Source organism: Megachile rotundata, chromosome 9 (assembly GCF_050947335.1).
Source record: "Megachile rotundata isolate GNS110a chromosome 9, iyMegRotu1, whole genome shotgun sequence".
Classification (NCBI taxonomy): domain Eukaryota; kingdom Metazoa; phylum Arthropoda; class Insecta; order Hymenoptera; family Megachilidae; genus Megachile; species Megachile rotundata.
In genome coordinates, this window is record NC_134991.1 from 14293530 (window position 1) to 14320742 (window position 27213).

Consider the following 27213-nt stretch of genomic DNA (forward strand, 5'->3'; position numbering starts at 1 on the left):
AAATTATTGAACAGGAAAATCTACTCCGTTCTATTGTATTCGCGAATATTGACGACTACGGTGATAAAATATGGAAAATTATGTAGAATTTCCTCATTCGCTTTTAGCATAATGCAATAGTTTCTCTCATTCTCTCAATACCACCTCTTCCATCGCTTCTTGCGGTCTTTACATCCACTATGATCTTGTCGACTATTCATTGCCAGCTTCTTTTTCTGACACCGTCTTTTCATGGCTTCACTGACACCGTTTTCGTAAATAATCGATCAATGTAACATTCATAAACCAATTTATTGCAAATAAAGGTATCGTTGATCAAGCGTGGTGAAACCTTTCTGCAGCCTCAATTCAAACCATTCAGACGCGTATAAAACCTGTCGATATTGGTTTTAGACCACATTGGAAGTATGGGTACTTTTTTAACTCTTAAAATACGAAACAAAAATCCGCTCTTTTGTGTGGAAAATAACAATCATATTATAATGAAAATGATTTGTAAATACAGATTTTACTATTCTTTCAGATATCAAATTTTATTGGTCATAATTTTGATGTTTTTAAATTTAATACGTCTTTTTTATGTCCATCATCTCGAAATGCAAATATGTTGTACGTCTATCATCTCAAAATGTACATGTAACAGAATAATTCCTAGCAGTGAAAGGATTAAAAACGGTTCGAACGAAGATAAACATGTTTAAATATAGTTTTTAATTGCATCACAAGAAAAGCTCGACATCCAGGTTCTCTTCAGTGGAATTACTGAAACGTTCATAACCTGTTTCGGTTGTTAAGTTTTCAAGCGCTTTTTCAGATATATATTTAAATCTTTATATTTGTTCGACGGTTCTGCCCTAATTCGCATAATAACGTCAAGAAACTGCATATATTCAATAGTATGCGGATAAGATTTTAAAAGAAATAATTAATAATTTTGCTTCGTAATAATATGTGGAAGTTGCAGATCTAAGTATATTATAATTTTATTCTTTTTTTTGTTATTAAACAATATTGCATCCTTCTCTTCGTTTCTTTGTTATTAATCTTCTATGATTATTTAAACAAAAATTTTTAAATAAGTATAGTACGTCATTTCAAATTGACAAATTTAATAAAAGAATCGAAAATATTTTTGCTACCATTTTTTTAGTAAAATAAAAGACTTATGTATTCTAAATTTTTTAAATACAATAAAGTACATAATTTGGTCTTAAAACCTATTGACACAATGAACTACTTTCCCATGAACTAATTTAGTTTGATGATATTTTAATGACATTTACGGTAGAACTTACTTAAACTTATCACTACAGTAACATATAATTTCAATTTTATTGCATATAATTTCTTTTTGACACAGTATTTCAATACATTCACTGTCGTATCACGTCATACTTTCGTTCTGTGCGAACAATTTTTTATCGAATATCAGCTTACGCACTAAGCGGATATTTCCGCCATTTTGCGACTATTTGCATCGAAATAGGTATTATATAACCAAATCCTTGCAGGATAAACAGCATAAACCTGGAAAAAACGTACGGGGCTTACTTATCCATCTTCTGAAATATGTTTACCTAAACATTATATAAAATATTCACTATAAGTCCATGATATACCAAACGTTGTATGGAATACGTCTCCCTTTTTACAGAACATACTTCGTCGAGAACATACTTCAGAAGAAATATGATTATTTTGTAAGAAGAAAGCTTAAGATAACCCTTTGCCTTTATATCACTCGTGACGCATTCGTGATGAGCCACACTCGTATTTTCATCGCAATTGAACTTTGGGTTCCCTTCTAATCTTTGAATACTAAACCTAACTTTTTAACCTTACTTCATATTGTGGTAATTAGCTATGCATGACGCAGCTGCCTAGAAAATTGTAGGTTAAGGGGTTAAAGACTTATTAAATGACTTTGGATTGCTTTTCGATACGTTCTCGCTTTGTAGGAAAAACTAGCATGTGTAAATAAAAATGTTAGGTAAACATGGGCTGTTAAATGTTTCATCAAAAGATTAACTGGTGACCGCCATTTTTTTCAATAACTTTTAATCAAGCACTTATGAGCTTATGTTTATATAAACATTTGTGAGTGTATGTTTATATAAAAATTGTTGAGTGTATGTTTATATAAACATTTGTGAGTGTATGTTTATATAAACATTTGTGAGTCTATGTTTATATAAACATTTGAGAGTCTATATTTATATAAACATTTAATAAATCATTTGTGAGCCTATATTTATATAAACTTTCACTAAGGCATTTATGAACCTATGTTCACATAAACATTTTTTCTTTTATTTATAGAATATTTTCCTAAAGTTATGTAGCCAAAACGTGATATTAAACAAATTCATTTCGTATCTCTGTCATAACTGTTTAAAACCTCGTGTCTCACTTTTATCAGAACAATATGAAAATAAAGTTTGGTAGCGAAAAACTGGGGCGTCCTGTATAAATATTGTGTAGAATATATTTCCCTAAATATCGCACAGAATGTGACTCCGTACAGGATATATTTACTCGTTCAACAAACTCTCGGAATAAAAACTGTCACAATGGACTTAAATGCATAATCATCCGCTCGGTACATGTCTATTTAGTTGAGTCACCAGGTCGTTTAATGAATTCTATTTTCCTGAGAAAGTTTTACCAGTGCTCAATTAACGTATACTTATGAAACAGAAGTTCGACACAATTGCGGCGTGGTAATTATCATATTTTCCTCGTACCTTGTTTCGTTTTCACCGAAGTTACTATCACTGAGATATGCAAGCATTGGCGTAGCTAAGCAGGGAATCTAACGTTAGTTAAATATGGCGGTGATAAGATGGCTTAACGGATGGAAATTTAGGATCGATCGTTAACAATTTTAATTACGGGGAATTTAATATTTAACATAGGTTATTTGCAATTTTAAGAAATTTCGAATAGCACATTTTGTGCTGAATTTGTTATAGTTGACAATGCAATGTCATCAATGCATTCTCGGATGGGAAAATAATTCTATGAAAAGATTAGAGTATTGAATTACTCGAATTTTCATATCTGTATAAATATACAAATTTCTCAAATCATAGCTTCTGCTCCAAGTCCTAAATAAAAAAGTCCTCAAAGTCCTAAATACTAAAATATTTAGAAACTCAACCCTACGCCACTGCATCGATAAAATTCCCTCCACAAAACTTTCTCAAGAAACAGTATCCCTGTAAAAAAAATAAACCGCAACGAAAAAGAACGCCCTCAAACAGGTTCAACTAGTTTCCCCTAAAAAGACCTCCGTCGAAAACAGAAGAAATGACTAGCGGTACGGTCTCAGCGGGTAATTCAGTCTCACGATCGAACACGAGACATACGTACGATCGATTAACGGTCGCATTCACAGAAACACAAGGTATAAAAAAGGTTTGTGTTTCCGTAGAGGGGAATCCTGCGGCGGGGAGGCAGTCTGAAGAGGAGGAGGAGGCGCCAACGGCAAGAGGCGCGTCGTGCATGGTCTTCTCATTCTCGTGCTAGGCTTAGTCGAATTTCGCTGTGATCTCTGCTCGTACGAGCTTACAGTCGCGTTTCTGCGTTCGTGTAGGTCGTGTCGTTGCGTGCCTTCTCTCAGATCGTCCTTCATCGGCAGCTAACCGATAACCGGTTGGCAAGTCTCATCCGATCGGTTCGCAGAATGTGATCGCGAATTTATGCGCGATTTCCATGGACTCGATCACCGTCGTCGAGAGGATCACGGTGTTTCCTAGGCAAACGTGAAATTGTAGTCGCGGTTTGGAGTAAACTGGGAGGATCGGGTTTGATGGGGTAACTTGGCTCGTTCGAGTTGGCAAGATCGATCTCCAGGCGGGAAAATAGAACGAGAGGATCGTTGACGAGCGATGAACGCTTCTTTCGGGACAAAGCCGAGTTACAATCTTCAGGCTACGCAGATATCCGCCTACCGATGGGAAACCGACCGATAACTGCAATCAGCGCTTTTGTAGATCATTCTCAGATTCGTAGGAAAACTCGAGGTTTATTTTGAAGCGGGGATATTAAGATCTATGACGAGGATTCAGGGTTGTAAGGATAGTATAAATACTTCAAAACTGAAACAGCAGGGAATAAGACTTCATAGCTGAAATTGTAAGAGATTCAAGGACAGTCAGCAACGTCAGATGTACACCAGCTGAAATTATAAGGATACTTCAGGATTAAAACAGCAAGAAATAGCTTCATAGCTAAGACAGTATAGGATTCAAGGATATATAGTCAGCAACATCAGATGTACTCCAGCTAAAATTATAAAAGTACTTCAGGATTAAAACAGCAAGAAATAGCTTCATACCTAAGACAGTATAGGATTCAAGGATAAACAGTCAGCAACATCAGATGTACTTCAGCTAAAATTATAAGGATACTTCAGGATTAAAACAGCAAGAAATAACTTCATAGCTAAGACAGTATAGGATTCAAGGACAGACAGTCAGCATCCTCAGGTGTACTCCAGCTAAAATCATAAGGATACTTCAGGATTAAAACAGCAAGAAATAACTTCATAGCTAAGTCAGTATAGGATTCAAGGATAAACAGTCAGCAACATCAGGCGCACTCCAGCTAAAATTATAAGGATACTTCAGGATTAAAGCAGCAAGAAATAACTTCATAGCTAAGTCAGTATAGGATTCAAGGATAAACAGTCAGCAACAGCAGATGTACTTCAGCTAAAATCATAAGGGTACTTCAGGATTAAAACAGTACACAGTAAGAAACATTAGGTACCTACTTAAAAACAGTAAGGATAATATTGTGAGGTTAAGAGACTCAATTATGAATGAAACAATAAAGTCAGTGAAAGACAAACTAGTAAGCTGTTAGGATACCAGTGCAAAATCTTCTTGTAACAGTAAGGTGAAGCAAAGGATCTAACTGAAGTAAACTGAGGGTAAAGAGTACTATCAAGTTGAAACCAATAAAAATTGCGAGAAGGGGGTGCCTGTAACATAAATTCAGGAGAAGAGGTCCGAGTGCGTGTCAAGGCGATACCGCAAATAACGCGGCGGAATTAAGCCGGGCAGCTGGAAGAGCGGGCAGCAGGAGAAATTGGTCAACGACAAGGGCGCGAGGAAAGATAAATTAGACGGATAAAACAAGCGGAGCGTGAGTTGAAGAGAAAAGTGGAGTCCGTTGGAGTGGAAAACGCGTATCGAGAACGAATTGTGTGATAGCGGGTCGAAGCGGGGTGCCTTAACGGAGGCTGACAAGGCTCGCAACCTTGGAAATAGATGAATACTTTTTGCTGGTCGTCGCAGGAAATCGATCGCCTCGTTAACAAGTCCCGAAGCAACGTTCGGAAATTATTCGCGGAAGAGGAAGGTGGCCCGTGAGAATACGGAATCTCGAAAAGAGGGTGGATCGGCTACGTGATCGATAGACAAAGGCAAGGAGAATAAAGAAGAAGTAACGAGATCCAGGTCGCGAAATCAATCAGAGGAGCAGGGAATAATAATAATTTCGAAGGGTAGCTTTTGGTCAACGAACCGAGAACGTAAAGTTTCATCGGGATCCACGGACAAGATTACTTTCCTCGAAACGTGCCGGCTAATTTCGAGTAATAGCTCCTTTGTAATCGGCCAGGACGCCTCTCGAGATTACCAGGATGCAGCAGTGTGCGTGCAACGCGTTGCATTATGCAACGGAAGCGACGATTTAATCGACCACGAGGTGCTTTGTGTTCGGCGACTGTGAGATTGCCGTCGAGACCGGATACCTAGGAGTTTGTGTAGAACAATCGGACAGTATTAATCGTGTCTCGCGATTTTGAACGATTCTTCGAACTTGCTTGCTTCTGCTGTTCAGTGTCTTGACACTCGCGTAATTAAAACAAGCAGCGACGTCCTTAACGACTCCTGGAGATCAAAGCTGCGATGGAATCTAATAAATCGATATAAAAATAGAGAAAGTGGAGCACTTCGTTGAACAAGACACACCCACGGGTCAATTTTAGTTACCGTTTCCGAGAAGATCCACGTAGAGGGGCTGAAACTCAAATGAGTTAAGGTGCAGATCATTCAGAGGAGCGTGTTCGAGAGTGGAACTCGGTGGGATCGTTTCGGTGATCGGCCATAATATTTTCATCGATTTTTGCTATTTTGCCTGGACACCTTTGGATGGTCCGATTGGTCAGTCGCTTCTGAGTGGTGGACATCGGAGGAAGGGGTTTGCTGTGAAGTGTTAGGTGATGTGATCAAAATTTTGAGTCGTACGTGCGGTGTTGGACGCTGCGGTGAGGATATTTGGATTAAATATTGGAATACTGTGAGCAGTTACCTTAAATATTAAATTTTACAAAATATCTATTAGTCACTGGTGACTGTATTAAATATTAAAAAGCATCACTGGTTACCACTTAAAATCTAATATTAAAATATCACCGTAAGTGAGCGGTGAGCACCTTAAATATAAATTGAATATCACTGTCAGTGATCACCTTAAATATTAAATACTAAAATACTATAAAGCATCAAACTAACTAGTGACCAATCTAATATACATTAAATATCGAAACACGAAAGTATCACTGTAATTGAGCGATACTTAAACACATTAAATATTGAAACACTGTAAAACATCGCTGCAATCATCCTAAATAAATATTAAATATTGAATCACTGTGTGTGAGTCGGCTGCGACAAGATAACAAAAACAGTGAAATTTTAAAAGTGCAAACATTTCCAAAATTTGTCAATCGTTTCGTGGACCATCTTTCATCATGAAGATAATTTTCATTTCTTTGGCGTTAATTACGCTGTCACTGGCTGACACGTCTTTGAAGACGCGGTTCAAAAAGTGTTGTTCACCTGGTGAAGTCTTCACGGAAGGTGTTTTATCAAAAGTTGGATGCGCACCCACACCTGTACGCTCGATAGAGCTTTACAATCTCGATAATGTGGGCTACAATATCAGTTTGAACGCGTCTGGAAGTCAGTTTGGAATTCCGATTTGTGCGCGCGAGGACGACATCGCTACGACACCGCTTGCCAACCTGACATCCACCGACTTCTTGCAGGTACATATTCTCAATTGTAAACGCGGTTAGGTTAGGTTCTTTTCGTTTTTTATAGAGGTAAACTGTTATTTAATTTCTGGAGCCAGATTAATTTTGAAGCTCGTCGTTCTTTAAACAAAATGAAGTTTGATATTTTTATAGTTTGATGTCTGTGCAAAGTCGGGTACAAAGAGGTACATAATATTTGTTACGAGTATAAAATTATATAAAAATGTTCTTTTGTACTCTCATCCATTATGTATATTTTATTCTTCGTCTTTCACCAACAGCAATATGTTTGTTTGTGGACCTCTCTTGAAGATATACCAAGCTTTCTGATCTTCTAAAACAATTTTATAAATTTCACAAAACTGAAGACATGTTTGAATAAATTTTAAAATAAATAGTTCTTTGTTCTCCTATTTGATGTACGATAGATTTGAATTATTCCTACAAAAATAAGTATGTAACTAATATTTTAAAGATATTAAATTGCTACGTAAATCAAGAGTAAAACGGTGAACGGTAATTTAAAATTTTCGAATGGCACAGTCAAATCGTGCGTGTTAAATTGCTTGAAATTGTGCCTGTTCCTTTCTTGGCACGTTTTGGTCCAAGCACGCTTGATTGATTCTCTTTAAATTCGTTAAATCTTGATCTTGTAATTTGCTACTTTTCGGTAGTGATTTGTGACATTGGGAAATGGATCTGTCTTGAGAGAGATTGATGGTGCAGTTGCTGGTTGATGAAATTAATGATGGGGATAATTGGCGGATAATTAGAGAATGAATTTAAAAAATTTTTATATTTTTACATTATTACATTATTACATTTTTATATTTTTATATTTTCACATTATTACATTATTACATTTTTATATTTTTATATTTTTATATTTTTACATTTTTACATTTTTATATTATTACATTATTACATTGTTACATTTTTATATTTTCATATTTTCATATTTTTATATTTTTACATTTCTACATTTTTACATTTTTACATTTTTACATTTTTACATTTTTACATTTTTACATTTTTATATTTTTATATTTTTACATTTGTACATTTTTATATTTTTACATTTTTATATTATTACATTATTACATTGTTACATTGTTACATTTTTATATTATTACATTATTACATTGTTACATTGTTACATTTTTAAATTTATACATTTTCACGTTTTTACATTTTTACATTTTTTATATTATTACATTATCACATTGTTACATTGTTACATTGTTACATTATTACAATTTTATATTTTTACATTTTTAAATTTGTACATTTGTACATTTATACATTTTTACATTTTTACATTTCTAAATTTTTAAATATCTAAATTTCTGAATTCTAAATATCGTACACTTATATAACAGAGAATGTAAAGCCTTCATAAATCTCCGCGCATTACGATTGTAAAGAAGCCAGTACAATCCGTGCAAAGATTATACACCGAGATCTGCCGCCTCATTTCGACAAACAAAAAAATGATCAAGCAAAATTGAATCATCAGTATCTATCATCATCATTAATCTCCATTAATTTTTTGTTCCAGGAATCAAGCTGCATAGAAATTTTCGACGACATCGAATCGGGCACGAACTATCCTCTAATTGTTCAGTGTCGCTCAAACGAAGACAGAGAAGAAAACAAAGAACCGAGTCTGCCTCTGCCCCGACTTCTGAACATCAGAAGATGTTGTCCGAAGAATTCATTTTTCGACGAGCACCGTGGAATCTGCATTCCGCTATTCGAGGCCATTCCTGACGGATACTTTTCGGATATCGATGAATTTTTATCCTTGTTACCGAAGGAATTGGACACGCTGGACTTCTTGAATGTGAGCAGAACATCAACGAAATGTTCAGGGGCGACATTCACTTATGTGATCGACGCCGAGGACCTCGTTTACGTGAACGGAATCTTACAGGTAAGCATCCACTTGAATTTTACGATTTCGTGAATGACTTAGCGCGAAAGTCCGAAGAAAGGAATTACAATGGAAGTTTCTTGGGGCTGAAACTTATGAACTTCTCTTCTGTCAGGCGAAATTCCTTGAACCGGAGATTAGATGCTTTTTGAGTTCTTTGGGAGATGAATAATACTTTAGAATCGAGTGAATCAGTTTTCACGAAAATTCTATAAATAGATACTGAATAATTCAAAAACACTTCGACTTTTTAAACAAACAATTTTCACTGATATACTTTGTATGTTTTACTTTTAATTATTTACCTAAGAAGAAATACTGTACTTCAAAACGTTCAAGAAAATATTATTAATTTTACAGTGTTGTTAGTTTGGAAAATTGTGTAAAAATGATATTTGCAAATAAGAGTAGCTCTAAGTCAAGTATTAATTAATGAGGTAATTAATATGATAAAATAATTTGTAAATGCGTGGTTGAGACCCGAGGGAAAGAATAAGCGTAGGACGCCATTTTAGAATTGCGTTGAATGTAAAAATGATTAAATAAGAATAGCTCTAATAAGAGGTCAAGTATTAATTAATAAAGTAATTAAAGTAATTAAGTATCAATTAATAAAGTAATTAATACAGTAAAATAATTTGAAAATTCATGGTTGAGACCCGAGGGAAACAATAAGCGTAGGACGCCATTTTAGAATTGCGTTGAATGTAAAAATGATCAAACAAGAATAGCTCTAATAAGAGGTCAAGTATTAATTATTAAGGTAATTAATACAGTAAAATAATTTGAAAATTCATGGTCGAGACCTTAGAGAAACGGACGCCATTTTAGAATTGCGTTGAATATAAATGTTAAACAACTGGTTAAAACGAAACGTTGAATTTGAAGCGTCAGTTTATGCAACACTTCATTTTTAATTTCCCGGAAGAGATACACCCTGAGTTTCCATATCGTTGAGCACATTTCGTGTTCCATTGTATGTATGTAGTAAAAAGAAATAACGTCAGTAATGAGGTGTGTCTATTTACTTAGAAGTTTGCATTAATTTCTTCATTCGTATGCAGATATACCGCACCTATGTTACATTGAAATTAATTTATGATAAAAAGTATTGCATGTGATGTGTACTGTAAGTAGAGCGAAGGATATAACGTGGGATATTTTATATTAAATTTGTAAATTTGTAAATTTTCAGATTTTCTAATTGTCCAATGTACGAATTTTCAAATCTTCAAATCTTTAGCTTTCAAAGTATTTAAATTTCCAAATTATCAAGCACCTAAATTTCTGGACTTCTATATTCTCAAGCGTCCAAATTCTCAAGCACCTAAATTTCCACATCCCCATACTCTCAAGCGTCCAAAATTCTCAGGTTTTCAAGTTTCTAAATTTCCAAATTCTCAAACCTTCAAATCCTCAGATCTTGAAATTTCTAAACTCTCAAATTATCAAGCACCTAAATTTCTGGACTCCCATATTCTCAAGCGTTCAAATTCTCAAGCACCTAAATTTCCACATCCCCATATTCTCAAGCGTCCGAAATTCTCAGATCTTCAAATTTCTAAATTCCTAAATTCTCAAATCTTCAAATCCTCAGGTCTTCAAATTTCTAAACTCTCAAATTCTCAAGCACCTAAATTTCTAGACTCCCATATTCTCAAGCGTTCAAATTCTCAAGCACCTAAATTTCCACATCCCGTAATTCTCAAGCGTTCAAAATTCTCAGATCTTCAAATTTCTAAATTTCCAAATTCTCAAATCTTCAAATCCTCAGGTCTTCAAATTTTTAAACACCCAAATTCTCAAGCACCTAAATTTCTAGACCCCCATATTCTCAAGCGTCCAAATTCTCAAGCACCTAAATTTCTAGACCCCCATATTCTCAAGCGTCCAAATTCTCAAGCACCTAAATTTCCACATCCCCATATTCTCAAGCGTCCGAAATTCTCAAGTCTTCAAGTTTCTAAATTTCCAAATTCTCAAACCTTCAAATCCTCAGGTCTTCAAATTTCTAAACTCCCAAATTCTCAAATTTTCAAGACCTCAGGTTCCCAAATCTCCAAATCCCCAAATTCCCATACTGTAAGTTTCCTCAATTCCTTAACTACCAAATTTATAAATTTGCAAATGTGCAAGTATGCAAATCTATACATTCTTTCCCAAACTCCCAAATCTCCAAATTCTTAAATTCACAAGTTTTGGAAAAATTAGCATCCCAAATCGTCTGTGGAACGCAATTTAGTTATCTTCAGAATGTAAACTGGTTTCCCTAACATGCAGATTGGGTCCATCTTGCAGATCTTCAAATGCAGTTTGGATCCTCTCTAAAATTAAGAGACCAGTCTGCCATAAGATATCTATGCTTATAACTTTCCTCTTGAAACTTAATAATGATCGAATAGATAGTCCCTCTAAAAACTTGCTAGCGTTCGCAAAACTTGATAATTTTCATTAAATTATGTGGGACATCTTGAGACAAAAATTTTAAAAACAATTTAATGAAAAGTTATTTTGTTTTTTATCCTTTAAAAACGTCTACCATTTAATGAAAAATTATTTTGTCTCCCGATGAAATTATTCACGGTCACCACGTACGAAGAGAAAATAAATTCGTCGAGAAAAATTGTTTATTCGTGAAAAGATAAACATCCTGACAAGTAATTTATCGTGTTTATGACTGGGTGTTTACATATCGCTCCTCGCAGTTTCCCGTTTGTTTCAGATTCTAATTCATAGAAAAATAATGTTGGTCGGGGACGTAGTAATTTTTATACGAGCGTTGTATTGTCTTGATAAGATTGAGTACTATGCATTTCCTGTCGATTCTTCAATGGACATTGTATTTATTTGTGATGTGATTCAATAGTTAAAACATGTGTTCTGATAGTGTTATAAATATGAACATTTCTAGTCATTCATTAGTTTTGTATGTTTCAATGATTTGGGAAAATTGTTTGCACAAAAGTAGTGTAATAATATTTTTAATTTGAACGGTATGTTCTAACTTGATTATGTTTCAACCTTAAATACCTAAACCAAACAGTATAGAATTAAATTTGATTTAATTTGACTGATATAATTTAAGCTACCATAATTAGGTAAAGTAACATAACCTACTATGGTTTTTAATACCTTAGTCAGCTAATTTGTTAGTTATTAACTGAAATGTAGAAATATAGTCAACTTCTCTATTAATTAATTGGTTACACAGAAATGTAATTAACTTCAGTTATTCTATATTTATTTTTTTACAAAATTTTTTATGATCCAAAATAACAAATTGTAAGAAAAGAAATGATTTCAACAATTATTAATGTAATTCATTTATATTTGATAAGTCACAAAACATTGTTCTAATCTGTATTTTCGTTAAAAATACGCGAATTTTTATGCGACTAAAATTGTAGAACGAAATTCGTTCGTAGAATTCTAGAAACGGGGGATCCTCGCACAGGTACCGGAAGAACAGGTTTCATAATCGTCCCCTGTCAATTTGATTTAAGTTTACAAGAAATAGCATGCAATGGTTGCCGAAACCTCTCGGTTCGCATTTTTTGTCATTCTATTTCATAAACTCGTTTTATGATGGAAATTCACTACATAAAATATTTGTAATTATATTTCAAAGTGTTATACAATAAATTGTGTAACGTTATGAAACAATTTTTTAAATAATTTTCAATTTCATTTATAACTGTAGTATGTATTCTTATTATATTACTTCAATTTAATGATAAATCAGTAATATTGATTTTCAATGTTGTGGTACAAGTTTGACCATAATTTATAGTTATGTATAATTGTAGTATAACATACTATTACATATACTATTACTAGTATAATAGCTAAACATACATAATAACAGATACAATAAATTAACATATTATTACTATTACATACTATTAGAATTATAAATTTGATAATTTTTAATTCAAGAGCCATCGTATAATACAGTACAGTATACCAACACTGCTGCACAGTACAGTATAGTTATACAGCATGATTTATATACAACATTTTCATTCACTGCTAGTCAGCAACCAGTTAATTACCAGTTATGTATAGGGTATCTTGTTTGAAATGATCTAGCACAGTATCTTTGAAACTAATCAGCAACAGATGTTTCGTATAGAAGTTACATGATTTCGAGTCACATATCATTGCAATTAGTTTTCTGTAGGGGAGACATAAAGGACATATGAAGGTCACTCTCGTTTCATAAAACGGAAACACGTGTGTTTAATATAATATGAATGTAGGATATCATTCTTTATAACAATTCATTCATTTATTTGTATTTTTATTTATTTATATTATAAATATTATATGGGTTTTCAAATTAAACCCATTTGTGTTGAAGCTATTTATGTTAGGTATTTGTATTAAACATATTTGTGTTAAATATATTTGTACTAAATTTATTTACGTTAAATCTATTTACATTTTAAATATTTGTACTAAACCTATGTACATTAAATTTATTTTTGTTAAATCTATTTACATTGAATCTATTTGTATCAACCCTAATTATAGCAAACTTACCTACATTAATCTTTCATTTAAAAAAATAAAAATCATTAGCTTAGGACATATTTTAAAAGTAATATTACGAAATAGTACTCCAGCCCACGAATCGATCCTGTTTACTTTGAAACTGAATTCTTATTGGTCTCCTGGATGTTTGAAAACCGGCGTTATTACGTAAATTGATGGTAGGTTCTGCCACAATTACGTGTAACAGCTGATTATAACATTGTTAAAATAAGAATGTGAAACTAATTGTTCTTCGACATGAATATGTTAGAACTTTCATACACAGAATAATTTATACTGAACTAAATATATTTATTTAAAGAGACAAAGGCTTTGGAAACAAAGACAACTCTTCATTTCTTCTGTACATTAAATTTCGTCCATCTTGAAATCTCTTTATTTTGTACATTAAATTTCGTCCATCTTGAAATTTCTTTATTTTGTACATTAAATTTCGTCCATCTTGAAATCTCTTTATTTTGTACATTAAATTTCGTCCATCTTGAAATCTCTTTATTTTGTACATTAAATTTCGTCCATCTTGAAATCTCTTTATTTTGTGCATTAAATTTCGTCCATCTTGAAATCTCTTTATTTTGTACATTAAATTTCGTCCATCTTGAAATCTCTTTATTTTGTACATTAAATTTCGTCCATCTTGAAATTTCACTCTAACTGCACTTTGCACCCCATTTCAAAGAATTTTGACTTCGACATCTCTCCAAAGGGGCTTCACATATATTTCACCTGCTATTTGTATAAAAATACGACAAAAGTTCGAGCAGGAGCTTTCGACCGTTATCTGACACTTTTGTACGAGATATTTCATACGTAAAAATGGAAAACTGTTTCCAGAAAACAGCGATGTATTACACTCGAAGAGGACCAAGAAAGAAAATATTTTGAAACGATACGTGAATTGTGCGTGTATCGTAAACGGTCCCAGGGGAATAGCGAGCGATCAAGGCCGCTGTAAAACACTGTAGCGATGTTGCGTGTCATGCTGGTTTATTTTAGCTTCTACCTTCGGAAATAATTAGTCAGATTAGTTTTGGCGTTTCCGCAGCAGCGTTAACTTGGGCTCATTTCGAATGAAATATTATTACGACTTGGTTTTATTTGAAACGAGATATTCAACGCGATATTATGAAGTGGAATATGGAGATGCTTGGAGTATCTTTAATTAATTTATTATAATCGGACAGTGAAATGTAAATACTGGTATTACGGTATTATTTAATGATGTAGGAAATTACCTTATCTGCTTTTCAAGTCTCTTTTAAGGAATATTCTTCTAGAATAATTACCGAATAAAGTTGTAAATCTGATTATACATATTCGTGAGTCGATTATTTGATTCAAATTGAAAAGCCTGTGGCTTCGTTTTAAGCGTTCTCGATTTTTTATGTTTATTTTCACTCTGAACGATAAATTTAATAGTTCCATAAAACGACTTCTAAACGTACACAGTAATTACATAACATACAGCTGGATGCAGCGAAATGGTAGTTTCTGATACTTATTTGCTATGTTTAAACTGCCAGATGTAAATGCACAGATCCAAATTTATGATCAATAATGCAACATTTAAACGTTGAGAAATTCAGATCACGAATAGGAGTCATTCTTATAAATTATATTATGATCCTCATAAGTAAATATTTATGTTTAATTACTCAAAAAAAAAATAGTAGTTGTATCCTTAATTCAGCTAATTGTTGTATCCTTAATTCTGTTAATCTTAATTTTGCTAACCAACAAAAAATGTGGCATTCTTCAACACATTGTTATCCAAATGGAACTTTTGAAGACCTTCCTACATCTATCTCTAATAAAATACGTCTTGAACCCCCAACTTTGACGTCTGATTTCAAACTCTCAGAATAAATATTACCAGCCACAAAAAAACATATCAAATATTTTTCTTATCGAACAAAATTGCAAAACTAGGAAACTCGTTCATTGCCACTTTGTTCCCCCGAATAAACGCAGAATTTTCGAATATTCCTCCAAAGTTCACAAACATGTATTCAGCATATTTTCCCTAACATTTGGAGGAGGACATATTCATTCGAACAGCAGTTGCATTCAACACGTATCATCAGCCAACAGGTGACTCGTGATGGTATTTTGTGTCTCGATGCATTTATACACATTCTTTCCTCGACAGAGGATACACATACGAACATCAAACAAACCGGTTATTGTGTCGTTCTTCGCAAACTATTTGCATGGTCGCTGTTCGCTCCTCGTAAACCTATGGTCAGTGAAAATTCTGTTATACGTCGCGAAAGCCATCAGGTGTTATATAAATATACTTGAAACGGTTAACTGATACGTGACAGGTTTTTCGATTAGAAAAGTGGTCTTTCCTTTTCATTTTATTGAGTTTATTTTGGATCGCATGGGTGTGCATGCTGCAGCAATTGTTCGGGGTTCTCGATTCTTTTTGTGGATTTGTGAGGTGGGTGTTTGAGAAGGGGGAGATTTGGGGAGTTGGGGGTTTGGAGATTTTGGGGGTTTGGGGGTTTGGAGATTTGGAGGTTTGGAGATTTAGAGGTTTGGGGGTTTGAAGATTTGGGGATTTGGAGGTTTGGGGGTTTGAAGATTTGGGGATTTGAAGGTTTGGGGGTTTGAAGATTTGGGGATTTGGAGGTTTGGGGGTTTGGAGATATGGGAACTTGGAGATTTGGGGGTTTGGAGATTTGGAGACTTGGAGATATGGGAACTTGGAGAGATGGGAACTTGGAGAGATGGGAATTTGGAGATTTGGGGGTTTGGAGATTTGGGAACTTAGAGAGATGGGAACTTGGAGAGATGGGAATTTGGAGATTTGGGGGTTTGGAGATTTGGGAACTTAGAGAGATGGGAATTTGGAGATTTGGAAACTTGGAGATATGGGAACTTGGAGAGATGGGAATTTGGAGATTTGGAAACTTGGAGAGATGGGAACTTGGAGATATGGGAACTTGGAGAGATGGGAATTTGGAGATTTGGAAACTTGGAGATATGGGAACTTGGAGAGATGGGAATTTGGAGATTTGGAAACTTGGAGATATGGGAACTTGGAGAGATGGGAATTTGGAGATTTGGAAACTTGAAGATATGGGAACTTGGAGAGATGGGAATTTGGTGATTTGGGAACTTGGAGATACAGGAACTTGAAGATTTGGAAACTTGGCGATATAGGAATTTAGAAATTTGGAGATTTCAGTGTTTGGAAATTCAATAACTTAAAAATCAAACCTCCAAAAACCATAAAAATTGAAAAATCCGAAAATCCACACATCTCCAAACACTTCGTATCGATCCCCCCATAAAATATATATAAAAAGAATCCTCCCTCCCAAAAAAATATCGAAGACACCTAAATAAAAAGGTGTAAATGAAAAATGCAAATTCCATTTACGATTACAGTAGCACAGCTTCTAGCGACTAAACACATTTCATCGTTTATACTATTAACGGGGGATTTCCCCACCCAGCGGTCCTATAAACGATGAAGTCATGCTCTGAGAGGCCGTGGGTGTCTTATAATAAATATTTCGACGCCTTCATTACAAGACCCACGTGACTAATCATATAACACTAACGATTTTTTCTCATCGATGCACGAATATGTTCAGTTTTCTTGTACGCGCGTACACCACGAGTAGAGCTGCTTTGAATAGACGAGTCTTGTTTCCACGGAACAGTTTGTTTTTTCACCTCTTTATGTCCATTTTCTTTTTTATAGCGGTTACAAATTGGGAACAGACACGATGTCGAAACTTCTTCTGTTTTTTAAATAGAACGATACTAAATACTATTAATAAACGATGTCGAATATCAAGTATTACGTGTCATGTATTTAATGTTAAATGCTGTGAATATGTCAGATATTAAATACTGTAGATAAATATTAAATATTGAATATTAAATCGTTAAATAGTAAATACACATAATATGTATTATCTACCACATAAAATATAATAATATATTTTCTGACTGTATATTTAAAGTATTTTAAATTTGATGTCATACATTAATTGACTTTTAGATTTACATCATGATTGCTATTTTTCAATTTGTATACAGAGTGTCTTACGATTAGTTTCATGAGATCCTTGGTGTCAATTAATGTCGCGGTTTTTTATAACAAAAAATAGTCGCACCTTGTTGCAATAATTAACTGCAGAAGTTTAGAACGATCTCAGAAGTTATATAGTTTTTTCCGTAACATTAACTCGAATCGTTACTACTTTATTCGAAACGTTCCTTCTAATCTTCATCAACGAGTGTAATCATTATTCAGCACATTAGATGAGTAATGTATTGTAATTATCCTCATGAATTATGACTTCTACGAGGAGTCACACGAATTAATTATCCGTTAAAAAGTCGGGGAAACATAATATGACTTTGATAACTTATCTGTGACCCACATGGGAAAATTGCTCGTACCACTCGTTTCAATTAATTATGTTAAAAAACTTTTCATGTTCATCATATACTGTTAAATAATATAACCATCACTTTTAAAACGTCTTCACGAGTCATTTTTGCAATATATTTTGCTTTGAATACAAATTTTTAACAGAGAATGTTTATTATTGTTGTTTTTGCATTAGGAGAAAATTTGTTTAAATAATTATACGTATATCAGTTTTTAGTTTTTTGGAATATTAAATATGTTCATTTTACTCGGTAACAGCAAACTTTTACAATCACGTAACTGTATTCTAACTCGAACTATTCGCAACTTTCCGCTTGTTTTGCAGAGTGTAATTTTCACAGTCAGATTAGTCAGAGTTGTGACATATAACGCATTTTTTTGCTCTATTCAGATTTGAAAAGGTTACGGTGGGTAAAACCGGAAAACTGAGTTATGAGAGTCACGACATTCATATGTGACACACATATGCATGTGACATACATATACTTTTTTAGAATGTTACAATGCTGTAATAATAAGGAATTTTCTATAGAATGCTATGAAAAGAACTTAGTATAATAGTAAATGTTATACAAAATATAATAGCAATATACACAATGCAGTATAATAATGAATATTATATACAATACAATAAAAAGAACTCAGTATGATGATAAATGTTATACAAAATATAATGACAATATACACAGTGCAGTATAATAATGAATATTATATACAATACAATGAAAAGAACTCAGTATGATGATAAATGTTATACAAAATATAATAACAATATATACAATGCTATATAATAATGAATATTATATACAATACAATGAAAAGAACTCAGTATGATGATAAATGTTATACAAAATATAATGACAATATACACAGTGCAGTATAATAATGAATATTATGTACAATATAATAAAAAGAAATTAGTATGATAATAAATGTTATACAAAATATAATGACAATATACACAATGCAGTAAAATAATGAATATTATGTACAATACAATAAAAGGAACTCAGTATGATAATAAATGTTGTACCAAATATAATAACAATATACACAGTGCAGTATAATAATGAATATTATGTACAATACAATAAAAAGAAATTAGTATGATAATAAATGTTATACAAAATATAATAACAATATACACAATGCAGTATAATAAGGAATATTATATACAATACAATGAAAAGAACTCAGTATGATGATAAATGTTGTACAAAATATAATAACAATATATACAATGCAATATAATAATGAAAATTATATACAATACAATAAAAGGAACTCAGTATCATAAAAAATATTATACAAAATATAATAGCAATATACACAATGCAGTATAACAATGAAAATTATATACAATACAATAAAAAGAACTCAGAACAATGTAGAATATTATATACAATATAATAACAATAACAAAATATAATAATGAATATCATACAAGATATAATAACAATATAATAACAAATATTATATACAAATATAAAAATTGCAGTATAACGATGAATGTTCCATACAACACACCAATGAATACTATCTAAAATATAATAACAATACACGCGATAATGAATATAATCCGCAATGCAATATAATAGTCTCGTTACTATGAAGCTCTCCAATCAGAAATAACATGTTTAGAGCTCAAACTGAAATTTGACAGTGGAGCTAGGATTTATTGCATCTAATTCGTTGATTGAATTTTAATGACCCGATGGGTGCAATAAGTGTTAACTGCTGAGTCACAGTAATTACCGGACAATTTGATAGTTCGTAAAAGTCTAACGATCGCATGCTGCCGGATGATATTTTCGATCTGTTACGAGCCTCGCGAGAGGGATTTTCCAAGTGTTCATTTATTAATAAAACCTTTCATGCATAATTGAGTAGTTAGATAATTTAGTAGTTTAGGATAATAATAATCATTAGGATCAATAGTTCAAGTTGCGATGTTTTATGGTATAACACGTACAAACTTTTAGAAGATGGCGCTTGTTCAAATTAGAAGATGGCGTTCAAATTACGATCTGTTAATATTTAATTATACGAAAATGGTAATGTATGTTAAAGAAATAATTAGTATATTAAAGTATGTTAAAGTAATATGTAACAATTATATTATGCAGTCAATATCAAATTCCATTACTAAATAGATTTTTTAAGCAACACTCTGGACATCAGAATTTGAGGTTATGTGCAATCTGATTTGTCTAAAATATTTTTATTATGAACTACTTATCAAGCTCATTTTCAGAGACTTTCAAAAGTGGAGCTACTATAAATACTTGTAAATAATTTATTATAAATAAATATTATAACAAATATTACAAATGATGTATAATATTACAAATGACGTATATTATGAAGTACAATATTATAAATGACGTACATTATGAAGTATAATATTACGAATGAAAATATTATAACGAATAATATTACATATACTGACGTATATTGAATCCATAAAAAATTGACAAAATTAATAAAATAAACATACAAATGACGTCCATACTTGATTTTGTGGTCACAACGTTTTTAATTCAGATCACAGAAAATTATATTCAGCACATTTCGGACGTCTTTCCCCATATTATTTGTCGTTATTAATATCAAGGAAAGGTTTCGCAAAATCACCGGTCCAGTCGCTTCCTCGGGATTTTACAATAATTAATATTTATAAATCCTTTCACTACAAACCTTATATATTATCATTCAAACTTGTTTCCCAACAATAAAACGAAACAGTAATACACAAGTTTTTATAACACGACTTAATTCACTCTGTAGGAAAATTTGTCGAGGAACTAATTTACGACGAATACCTTTATTAACTTTTAGAACTATGTCTGCATTCTGTTCACTAAATTCCAAGTTAAAAGGAAACGGGGCTCTGGAACGACCATAAATCCAGCAACTTCAAAGCAACAATTTTCAACTTCTTAAGCTTTTCTACGCAAGCTTAACATTTTCTATGTTAATCGCTTCGAGGAAATTATATTTTTTCCCTTTTCACCGCGGTCCGATTGCGCACGATTCCCGAAAATCTCAGGGAAGTTAACGATTGCTAAAAATACGTGCTCTGATTCTTCTCATTCTAGTCTTCGTTTAGGGCCAAAGTACAACTGATTAAAATCGATCTACATTGTTCAAACGTTTTTAATTTTGTTACAATTTTTTCAATTAATTTCAACAAATTTTTTCAAACATTCTTCATGACTTGTTAAAAATTTTTCAACAAATTTTTCCAAACCTTATTGATTATTGATTTGTTAAAATTGTTATTGATTTGTTAAAATTTTTCAATATGTTCCAACAAATTTTTTAAACGTTATTAATGACGTTAAAAATTGTTCAATAAATTTCAACAAATTTTTTCAAACATTGTTAATGACTTGTTAAAATTTGTTCAATAAATTTTAACAAATTTTTCCAAACCTTATTGATTATTGATTTGTTAAAATTGTTATTGATTTGTTAAAATTTTTCAATATGTTCCAACAAATTTTTTCAACCATTCTTCATGACTTGTTAAAAATTTTTCAATAGATTTTAACAAATTTTTTCAAACATTGTTAATGACTTGTTAAAATTTGTTCAATAAATTTCAACAAATTTTTCCAAACCTTATTGATTATTGATTTGTCAAAATTGTTATTGATTTGTTAAAATTTTTCAATATGTTCCAACAAATTTTTTAAACGTTATTAATGACTTAAAATTTGTTCAATAAATAAATTTCAACAAATTTTTTCAACTCTTATGAATGATTTGTTAAAACGTAACATAAAAAGACGCAAACATGTGAGCTTGAATTCGATTTCAAGCCTCCCTTTGTCGAAAAGATTTCATCGAATTAACTCCAGAAAGTTTGATCAAACTTCGTGACAAATTTTACGCGACATCCTAACGGAGTAAATTTCACTTTTATTCGAGGCTACACATGATACATGACGCTTGCTCAGCCATTTTGCAGTATATGCTACGCTATCTTAACTCGATATCCAAAATAGAGGGAGAATGATTCAGGATTTGATATTCGAACTTTATGGTTCATGCCCCATAACATCCAAGTTTGGCACCGGTCTGCGAGTTTTCATAAAGAAACTGTTCTCTTCGTTCGCCTTGATGTCGATTGCTTTTGAAGTGAAAATATATCTATTTTTTCCTTTTAACTCCGCGCGGAATTGTTGATCTTTTATTAAACTTATTATAGTTTACAATTACATGAAGCGGAAAAGAAATTGTTCTGTAGTCGATGCTTGAAAACGGTTGTGGTATTGATTTCCATTCTTGGAACTGTTATGGAGGATTTTAATAAACTATAGTTTATTCGTTCTGTAACTTATCATATATGTGTATGTAATTTTTTAATTAGCAAATTTTTTAGTGGTATGAAGTTTTTAATTTTTAGAATTTTAAGTATTCGAATTTTTTAATTCTTAAATTGTTGGTGTTCTGAATATGTGAATTTTGTAAGTTTGAATTTCTGGATTTTCAAGCTTCTAAATCTGTAAATTTCCAAATTCCCCAAATTCCCCAAATTCCACTCACCCCCAATCCCAAGCTCCCCAAATTCCACTCACCCCCAATCCCAAGTTCCCCAAATTCCACTCACCCCAAATCCCAAATTCCCCAAATTCCATTCACCCCAAATTCCACTCACCCCAAATTCCAAATCTTCCAAATTCCACTCACTCCAAATCCCAAATCTTCCAAATTCCACTCACTCCAAATCCCAAATCTTCCAAATTCCACTCACCCCAAATCCCAAATCTCCCAAATCCCAAATTCCCCAAATTCCACTCGCCCCAAATCCCAAATTTCCCAAATTCCACTCACCCTAAATCCCAAATCTCCCAAATCCCAAATTCCCCAAATTCCACTCACCCTAAATCCCAATTTCCCCAAATTCCACTCACCCTAAATCCCAAATTCCACTCACCCCAAATCCCAAATTCCACTCACCTCAAATCCCAAATCTCCCAAGTCCCAAATTCCACTCACCCCATATCTCAAATCTCCCAAATCCCAAATTCCACTCACCCCAAATCTCCCAAATTTCAACTCTCCCAAATCCCCAACCCCCCAAATTAATAAAGCTCCAAAAGTTCATATCTCTCGCTTATTAAAAAAGATACCTGCAATCCATACGAATAACAATTTAACCAACATTTTTTTCTGACGAAAACAGCGAAGTGTTTTCACGAAACGAACGTGAGAACCAAAACACAACCTCGGGCAATTTTATAACAAAAAGCTTGTACGAAAATAAAGCGAGACTTGCGCTATCCTGTTTTCTCTTTCCTTTGATTCCATCGAGAACGTGTGCGATTGTGTGAAATTCATAGATGCAACGTCAATATTTGCGTTTGTTATTTTTTAAAAGAATATTTTATTGCTCACTTTGGTGTCCACGCGAATCCAGTATCGTGGAATCCAATATTTGTTGTACTAAACGCTCACTTCCATGCGTTGGGCTAAACGAAGCGTGAAAAACTTTATGAAACAACAGTGTTTCGTTTGTCGTCTGTTCTAGCGGAGAAGCTTAACGTTTACCCATGAAAGAATTTTACGAAAGGAACATGTTTTGGATACCCATATGTTAAATATTGTGGTTTCTTCTTGAAATCGTACTAAAAAATTATTTAGTACAATCTTGATATTTGTTAAAACTCATTGAACTTAGAATGGCAACATAATTATTGTTAAATAGGATGGTGTTTACAGAGTGTTTCATTTAACTGGAATGTGTAAATTATTGTTGTCAAAAATGGAAGGAAATAGTTATTTATTTCTTTCTATTTTATATAACAGACAAGTAATTCATATCATGTATGTTTAAATCGATGTTCACTTTAAATAGCACAGTCTATTTTGTTATAATATTTAGTCATAAATAAACATTTAATTATATTAAATTCTTGATTGAAGTCAAGTGTTTGAAATTTTATGACACAGTAAATAATCAAGCTATTACAATTACAATATTAATAATATTATTTTGTTAACTTCTATACTTAGTACAATAATACTAAGTGTTATAAATAAAAATAGTAGAAATTATTTAATTGCATGAACATAAATTATAGCCAATTTATTGCGTAAGTAATAAGTCACGTCGAAGGAACAAATTAAATGCAATCTTGCATTCTACGCGCACAATAGAAGCTCTCCACTTAATGTCTGAAACAACCGATGATATGTACCGATGACAGCGTGATAAATGTCCGAGAAACTTGTACCATTTGTACTCAGGATTATTATCAATCTCTATACTCCTCCTCTTTCGTCAAATTTTGCACTATAATTTAATACCGAGCTAAATCTGTCATATAATCCTGCTGTGAACGCTTCAGGTGTTTTCTAAACTGATGCGATAATGTGTAGGTTTCTGAAAGTTTATGCGACTGTGATAATTGTATTAACTTTTTTTATATTTTAGAATTAAGGAGCTTCTAGAATTATAGTCAGAAATATTGTGTATCTTTATTGTAGTATTTATTAGGGTAGTATCTAAGGGGTAGTTAAGTTTTTAATTTCAGGGTTGAAAATTTCTTAGCTTGAAAATTTGTAAATTTTTAATTAACAAGTTTCTACAATTATGGTCAGAAAGTATAAATATTGTGTATATTCATTGTAGAGTCTATTAGGGTAATGTGTAAGGGGTAGTTAATTTTTTAATTTCAAGGTTGAAAATTTCTTAGCTTGGTAATTTGTAAATTTTTAATTAACAAGTTTCTACAATTATAGTCAGAAAGGTATAAATATTGTGTATGTTCATTGTAGAGTCTATTAGGGTAATATGTAAGGGGTAGTTAATTTTTTAATTTCAAGGCTGAAAATTTCTTAGCTTGAAAATTTGTAAATTTTTAATTAACAAGTTTCTACAATTATGGTCAGAAAAGTATAAATATTGTGTATGTTCATTGTAGAGTCTATTAGGGTAATATGTAAGGGGTAGTTAATTTTTTAATTTCAAGGTTGAAAATTTCTTAGCTTGGTAATTTGTAAATTTTTCATGTTAAGTATCTCTGGTTCCACTTTTCTCAGTGTATAAATTTCTAAAGTTGCGAAATTTTGAAACTTCTATATATTTAAATTTCGAAACTTCAAAGTTTGGAAGTTGTTAAATTTGAAAATATTCCAATTTAGGTAAAACATAAAATTATCCCCAATTTTTCTTATAAAAGCCTAACGTGTCAATGCAACTGCCTACACTCCACAACGCTTTCATAGTCTTCGCAGACCAACAAAACTTCCATCTAAATTACTGCTAAAAATAAAAATGAATACCAAAAGAATATTTACAGTTTCACACAAACTTTCGCCACAGTTAAATATAATTACCGTCACACGTTAGACGAAGAAATACGTGAAGTTTAATCCGTCCCCAGAGACGTGGCGCAGTAAGAAGAAAGGAGAAGGTTCCAAATAACCACAATTCAAAACATCGAAAAGAAAAATTCATGGTTCAAAAAGGAATTATAGTTGTGACGAAGAAGAGAAGCGTTATTAGAACGCGACTATCGACTTCGGGAGGGCATGCTCGATTGAAAGCAGAGACCAGAGACCTTCTATCTGACACCCTCTGCAATGCGGTCCTTGGTTTCACCAACGGCGCATCGTTCCTACGCCATTGCACACCGGTGTGCTACCACCACGCCCTGTAAATTCTCTGGCGATGAGACGGATTTATTTACCCGCACCGCATCCTTTTGCCGTTCGAAATAAAGCTCTGCCGTATAAGCTCATGCTTTGATAAAAATTTTGAATAAGGGTAATTTTCGAGGGGGCAGTTGAAGTAGTGGTCGAAATAGTTTTAGGTTAGGCACGATAAATAAAGGTAAAACTATTATGTTGGTAATTAGCTTCGCCATGTGGAGTGATGCTCTGATAACAATTTTGAAGAAGGTCAATTTTTGAGTGACCTAACAATTCAAGTAGTGGTTGAAGTAGCTTTAGGTTACTTAGGTGCAATAAATAGATACGTTTATACAAAGGTATAATTATTATGTCAGTAGTTAGCTCTGTTATATAGAGTCATGCTCTGATAACAATTTTGAAGAAGGTCAATTTTTGAGTGACCTAACAATTCAAGTAGTGGTTGAAGTAGTTTTAGGTTACTTAGGTGCAATAAATAGATACGTTTATACAAAGGTATAATTATTATGTCAGTAGTTAGCTCTGTTATATAGAGTCATTCTCTGATAAAAATTTTGAAGAAGGTCAATTTTTGAGTGACCTAACAACTCAAGTAGTGGTTGAAGTAGCTTTAGGTTACTTAGGTGCAATAAATAGATACGTTTATACAAAGGTATGATTATTATGTCAGTACTTAGCTCTGTTATATAGAGTCATTTTCTGATAACAATTTTGAAGAAGGTCAATTTTTGAGTGACCTAACAATTCAAGTAGTGGTTGAAGTAGTTTTAGGTTACTTAGGTGCAATAAATAAATACGTTTATACAAAGGTATAATTATTATGTCAGTAGTTAGCTCTGTTATATAGAGTCATGCTCTGATAACAATTTTGAAGAAGGTCAATTTTTGAGTGACCTAACAACTCAAGTAGTGGTTGAAGTAGTTTTAGGTTACTTAGGTGCAATAAATAAATACGTTTATACAAAGGTAAAATTATTATGTCAGTAGTTAGCTCTGTTATATAGAGTCATGCTCTGATAACAATTTTGAAGAAGGTCAATTTTTGAGTGACCTAACAACTCAAGTAGTGGTTGAAGTAGCTTTAGGTTACTTAGGTGCAATAAATAGATACGTTTATACAAAGGTAAAATTATTATGTCAGTAGTTAGCTCTGTTATATAGAGTCATGCTCTGATAACAATTTTGAGGAAGGTCAATTTTTGAGTGACCTAACAATTCAAGTAGTGGTTGAAGTAGTTTTATCGTGCCATCAAATGATAGAATAAAGCATCAAATAATTACATAAATGATTCTCTTGAATTTCCTGAATCGTGAAATAAACATGTTTTGGATTATTAATTTTGAATTATGGAGAATACTGCAGTCAAGGTCCCTCGACAGCGTAAAACTGCGAGTGTATGTTGAAATGAACGGGAACTGAATCTAATTAAGATCTTCACTTCCTGCGGTCTTTGAATTACCTAAGATCTTGTCAGCCTTGTTTGATTTACACAGATCAATGCAAACTAGAAAATGATATTCTACATCTTTGTTTTTGAAGAAAATTTTATACTACATAATTTTATATGTTTTAAATTTTAAATTTTATATTATATAATTTAA

The 27213-nt window shown here is 32.5% G+C and overlaps 1 protein-coding gene and 1 long non-coding RNA gene across 4 annotated transcripts in view; one reads left to right on the forward strand and one right to left on the reverse strand.

The window, feature by feature from the left end:
- Positions 1-1175: 1175 nt before the first annotated feature.
- Positions 1176-3373, reverse strand: LOC105662604 (uncharacterized). Its single transcript, XR_001096120.2, has 2 exons — positions 1602-3373; positions 1176-1527 (listed from the first exon to the last, which is right to left on the reverse strand). It is a non-coding gene; the product is annotated as an uncharacterized LOC105662604 (long non-coding RNA).
- A 960-nt stretch (positions 3374-4333) lies between these two features.
- The window catches only part of LOC100876873 (putative G-protein coupled receptor Mth-like 3), a 49445-nt gene continuing 26565 nt past the window's right edge, over positions 4334-27213 (forward strand). Inside the window, exons 1-2 of one of the 3 annotated variants that reach the window (XM_076535648.1) lie at positions 4334-7060; positions 8607-8981. In XM_076535648.1, the coding sequence (XP_076391763.1) occupies positions 6764-7060; positions 8607-8981 (672 nt within the window). In that variant the 5' untranslated portion in view covers positions 4334-6763. The remainder of the gene's footprint in view (positions 7061-8606; positions 8982-27213) is intronic. The other 2 variants (XM_012286429.2, XM_003703787.3) reach the window with 2 other exon arrangements.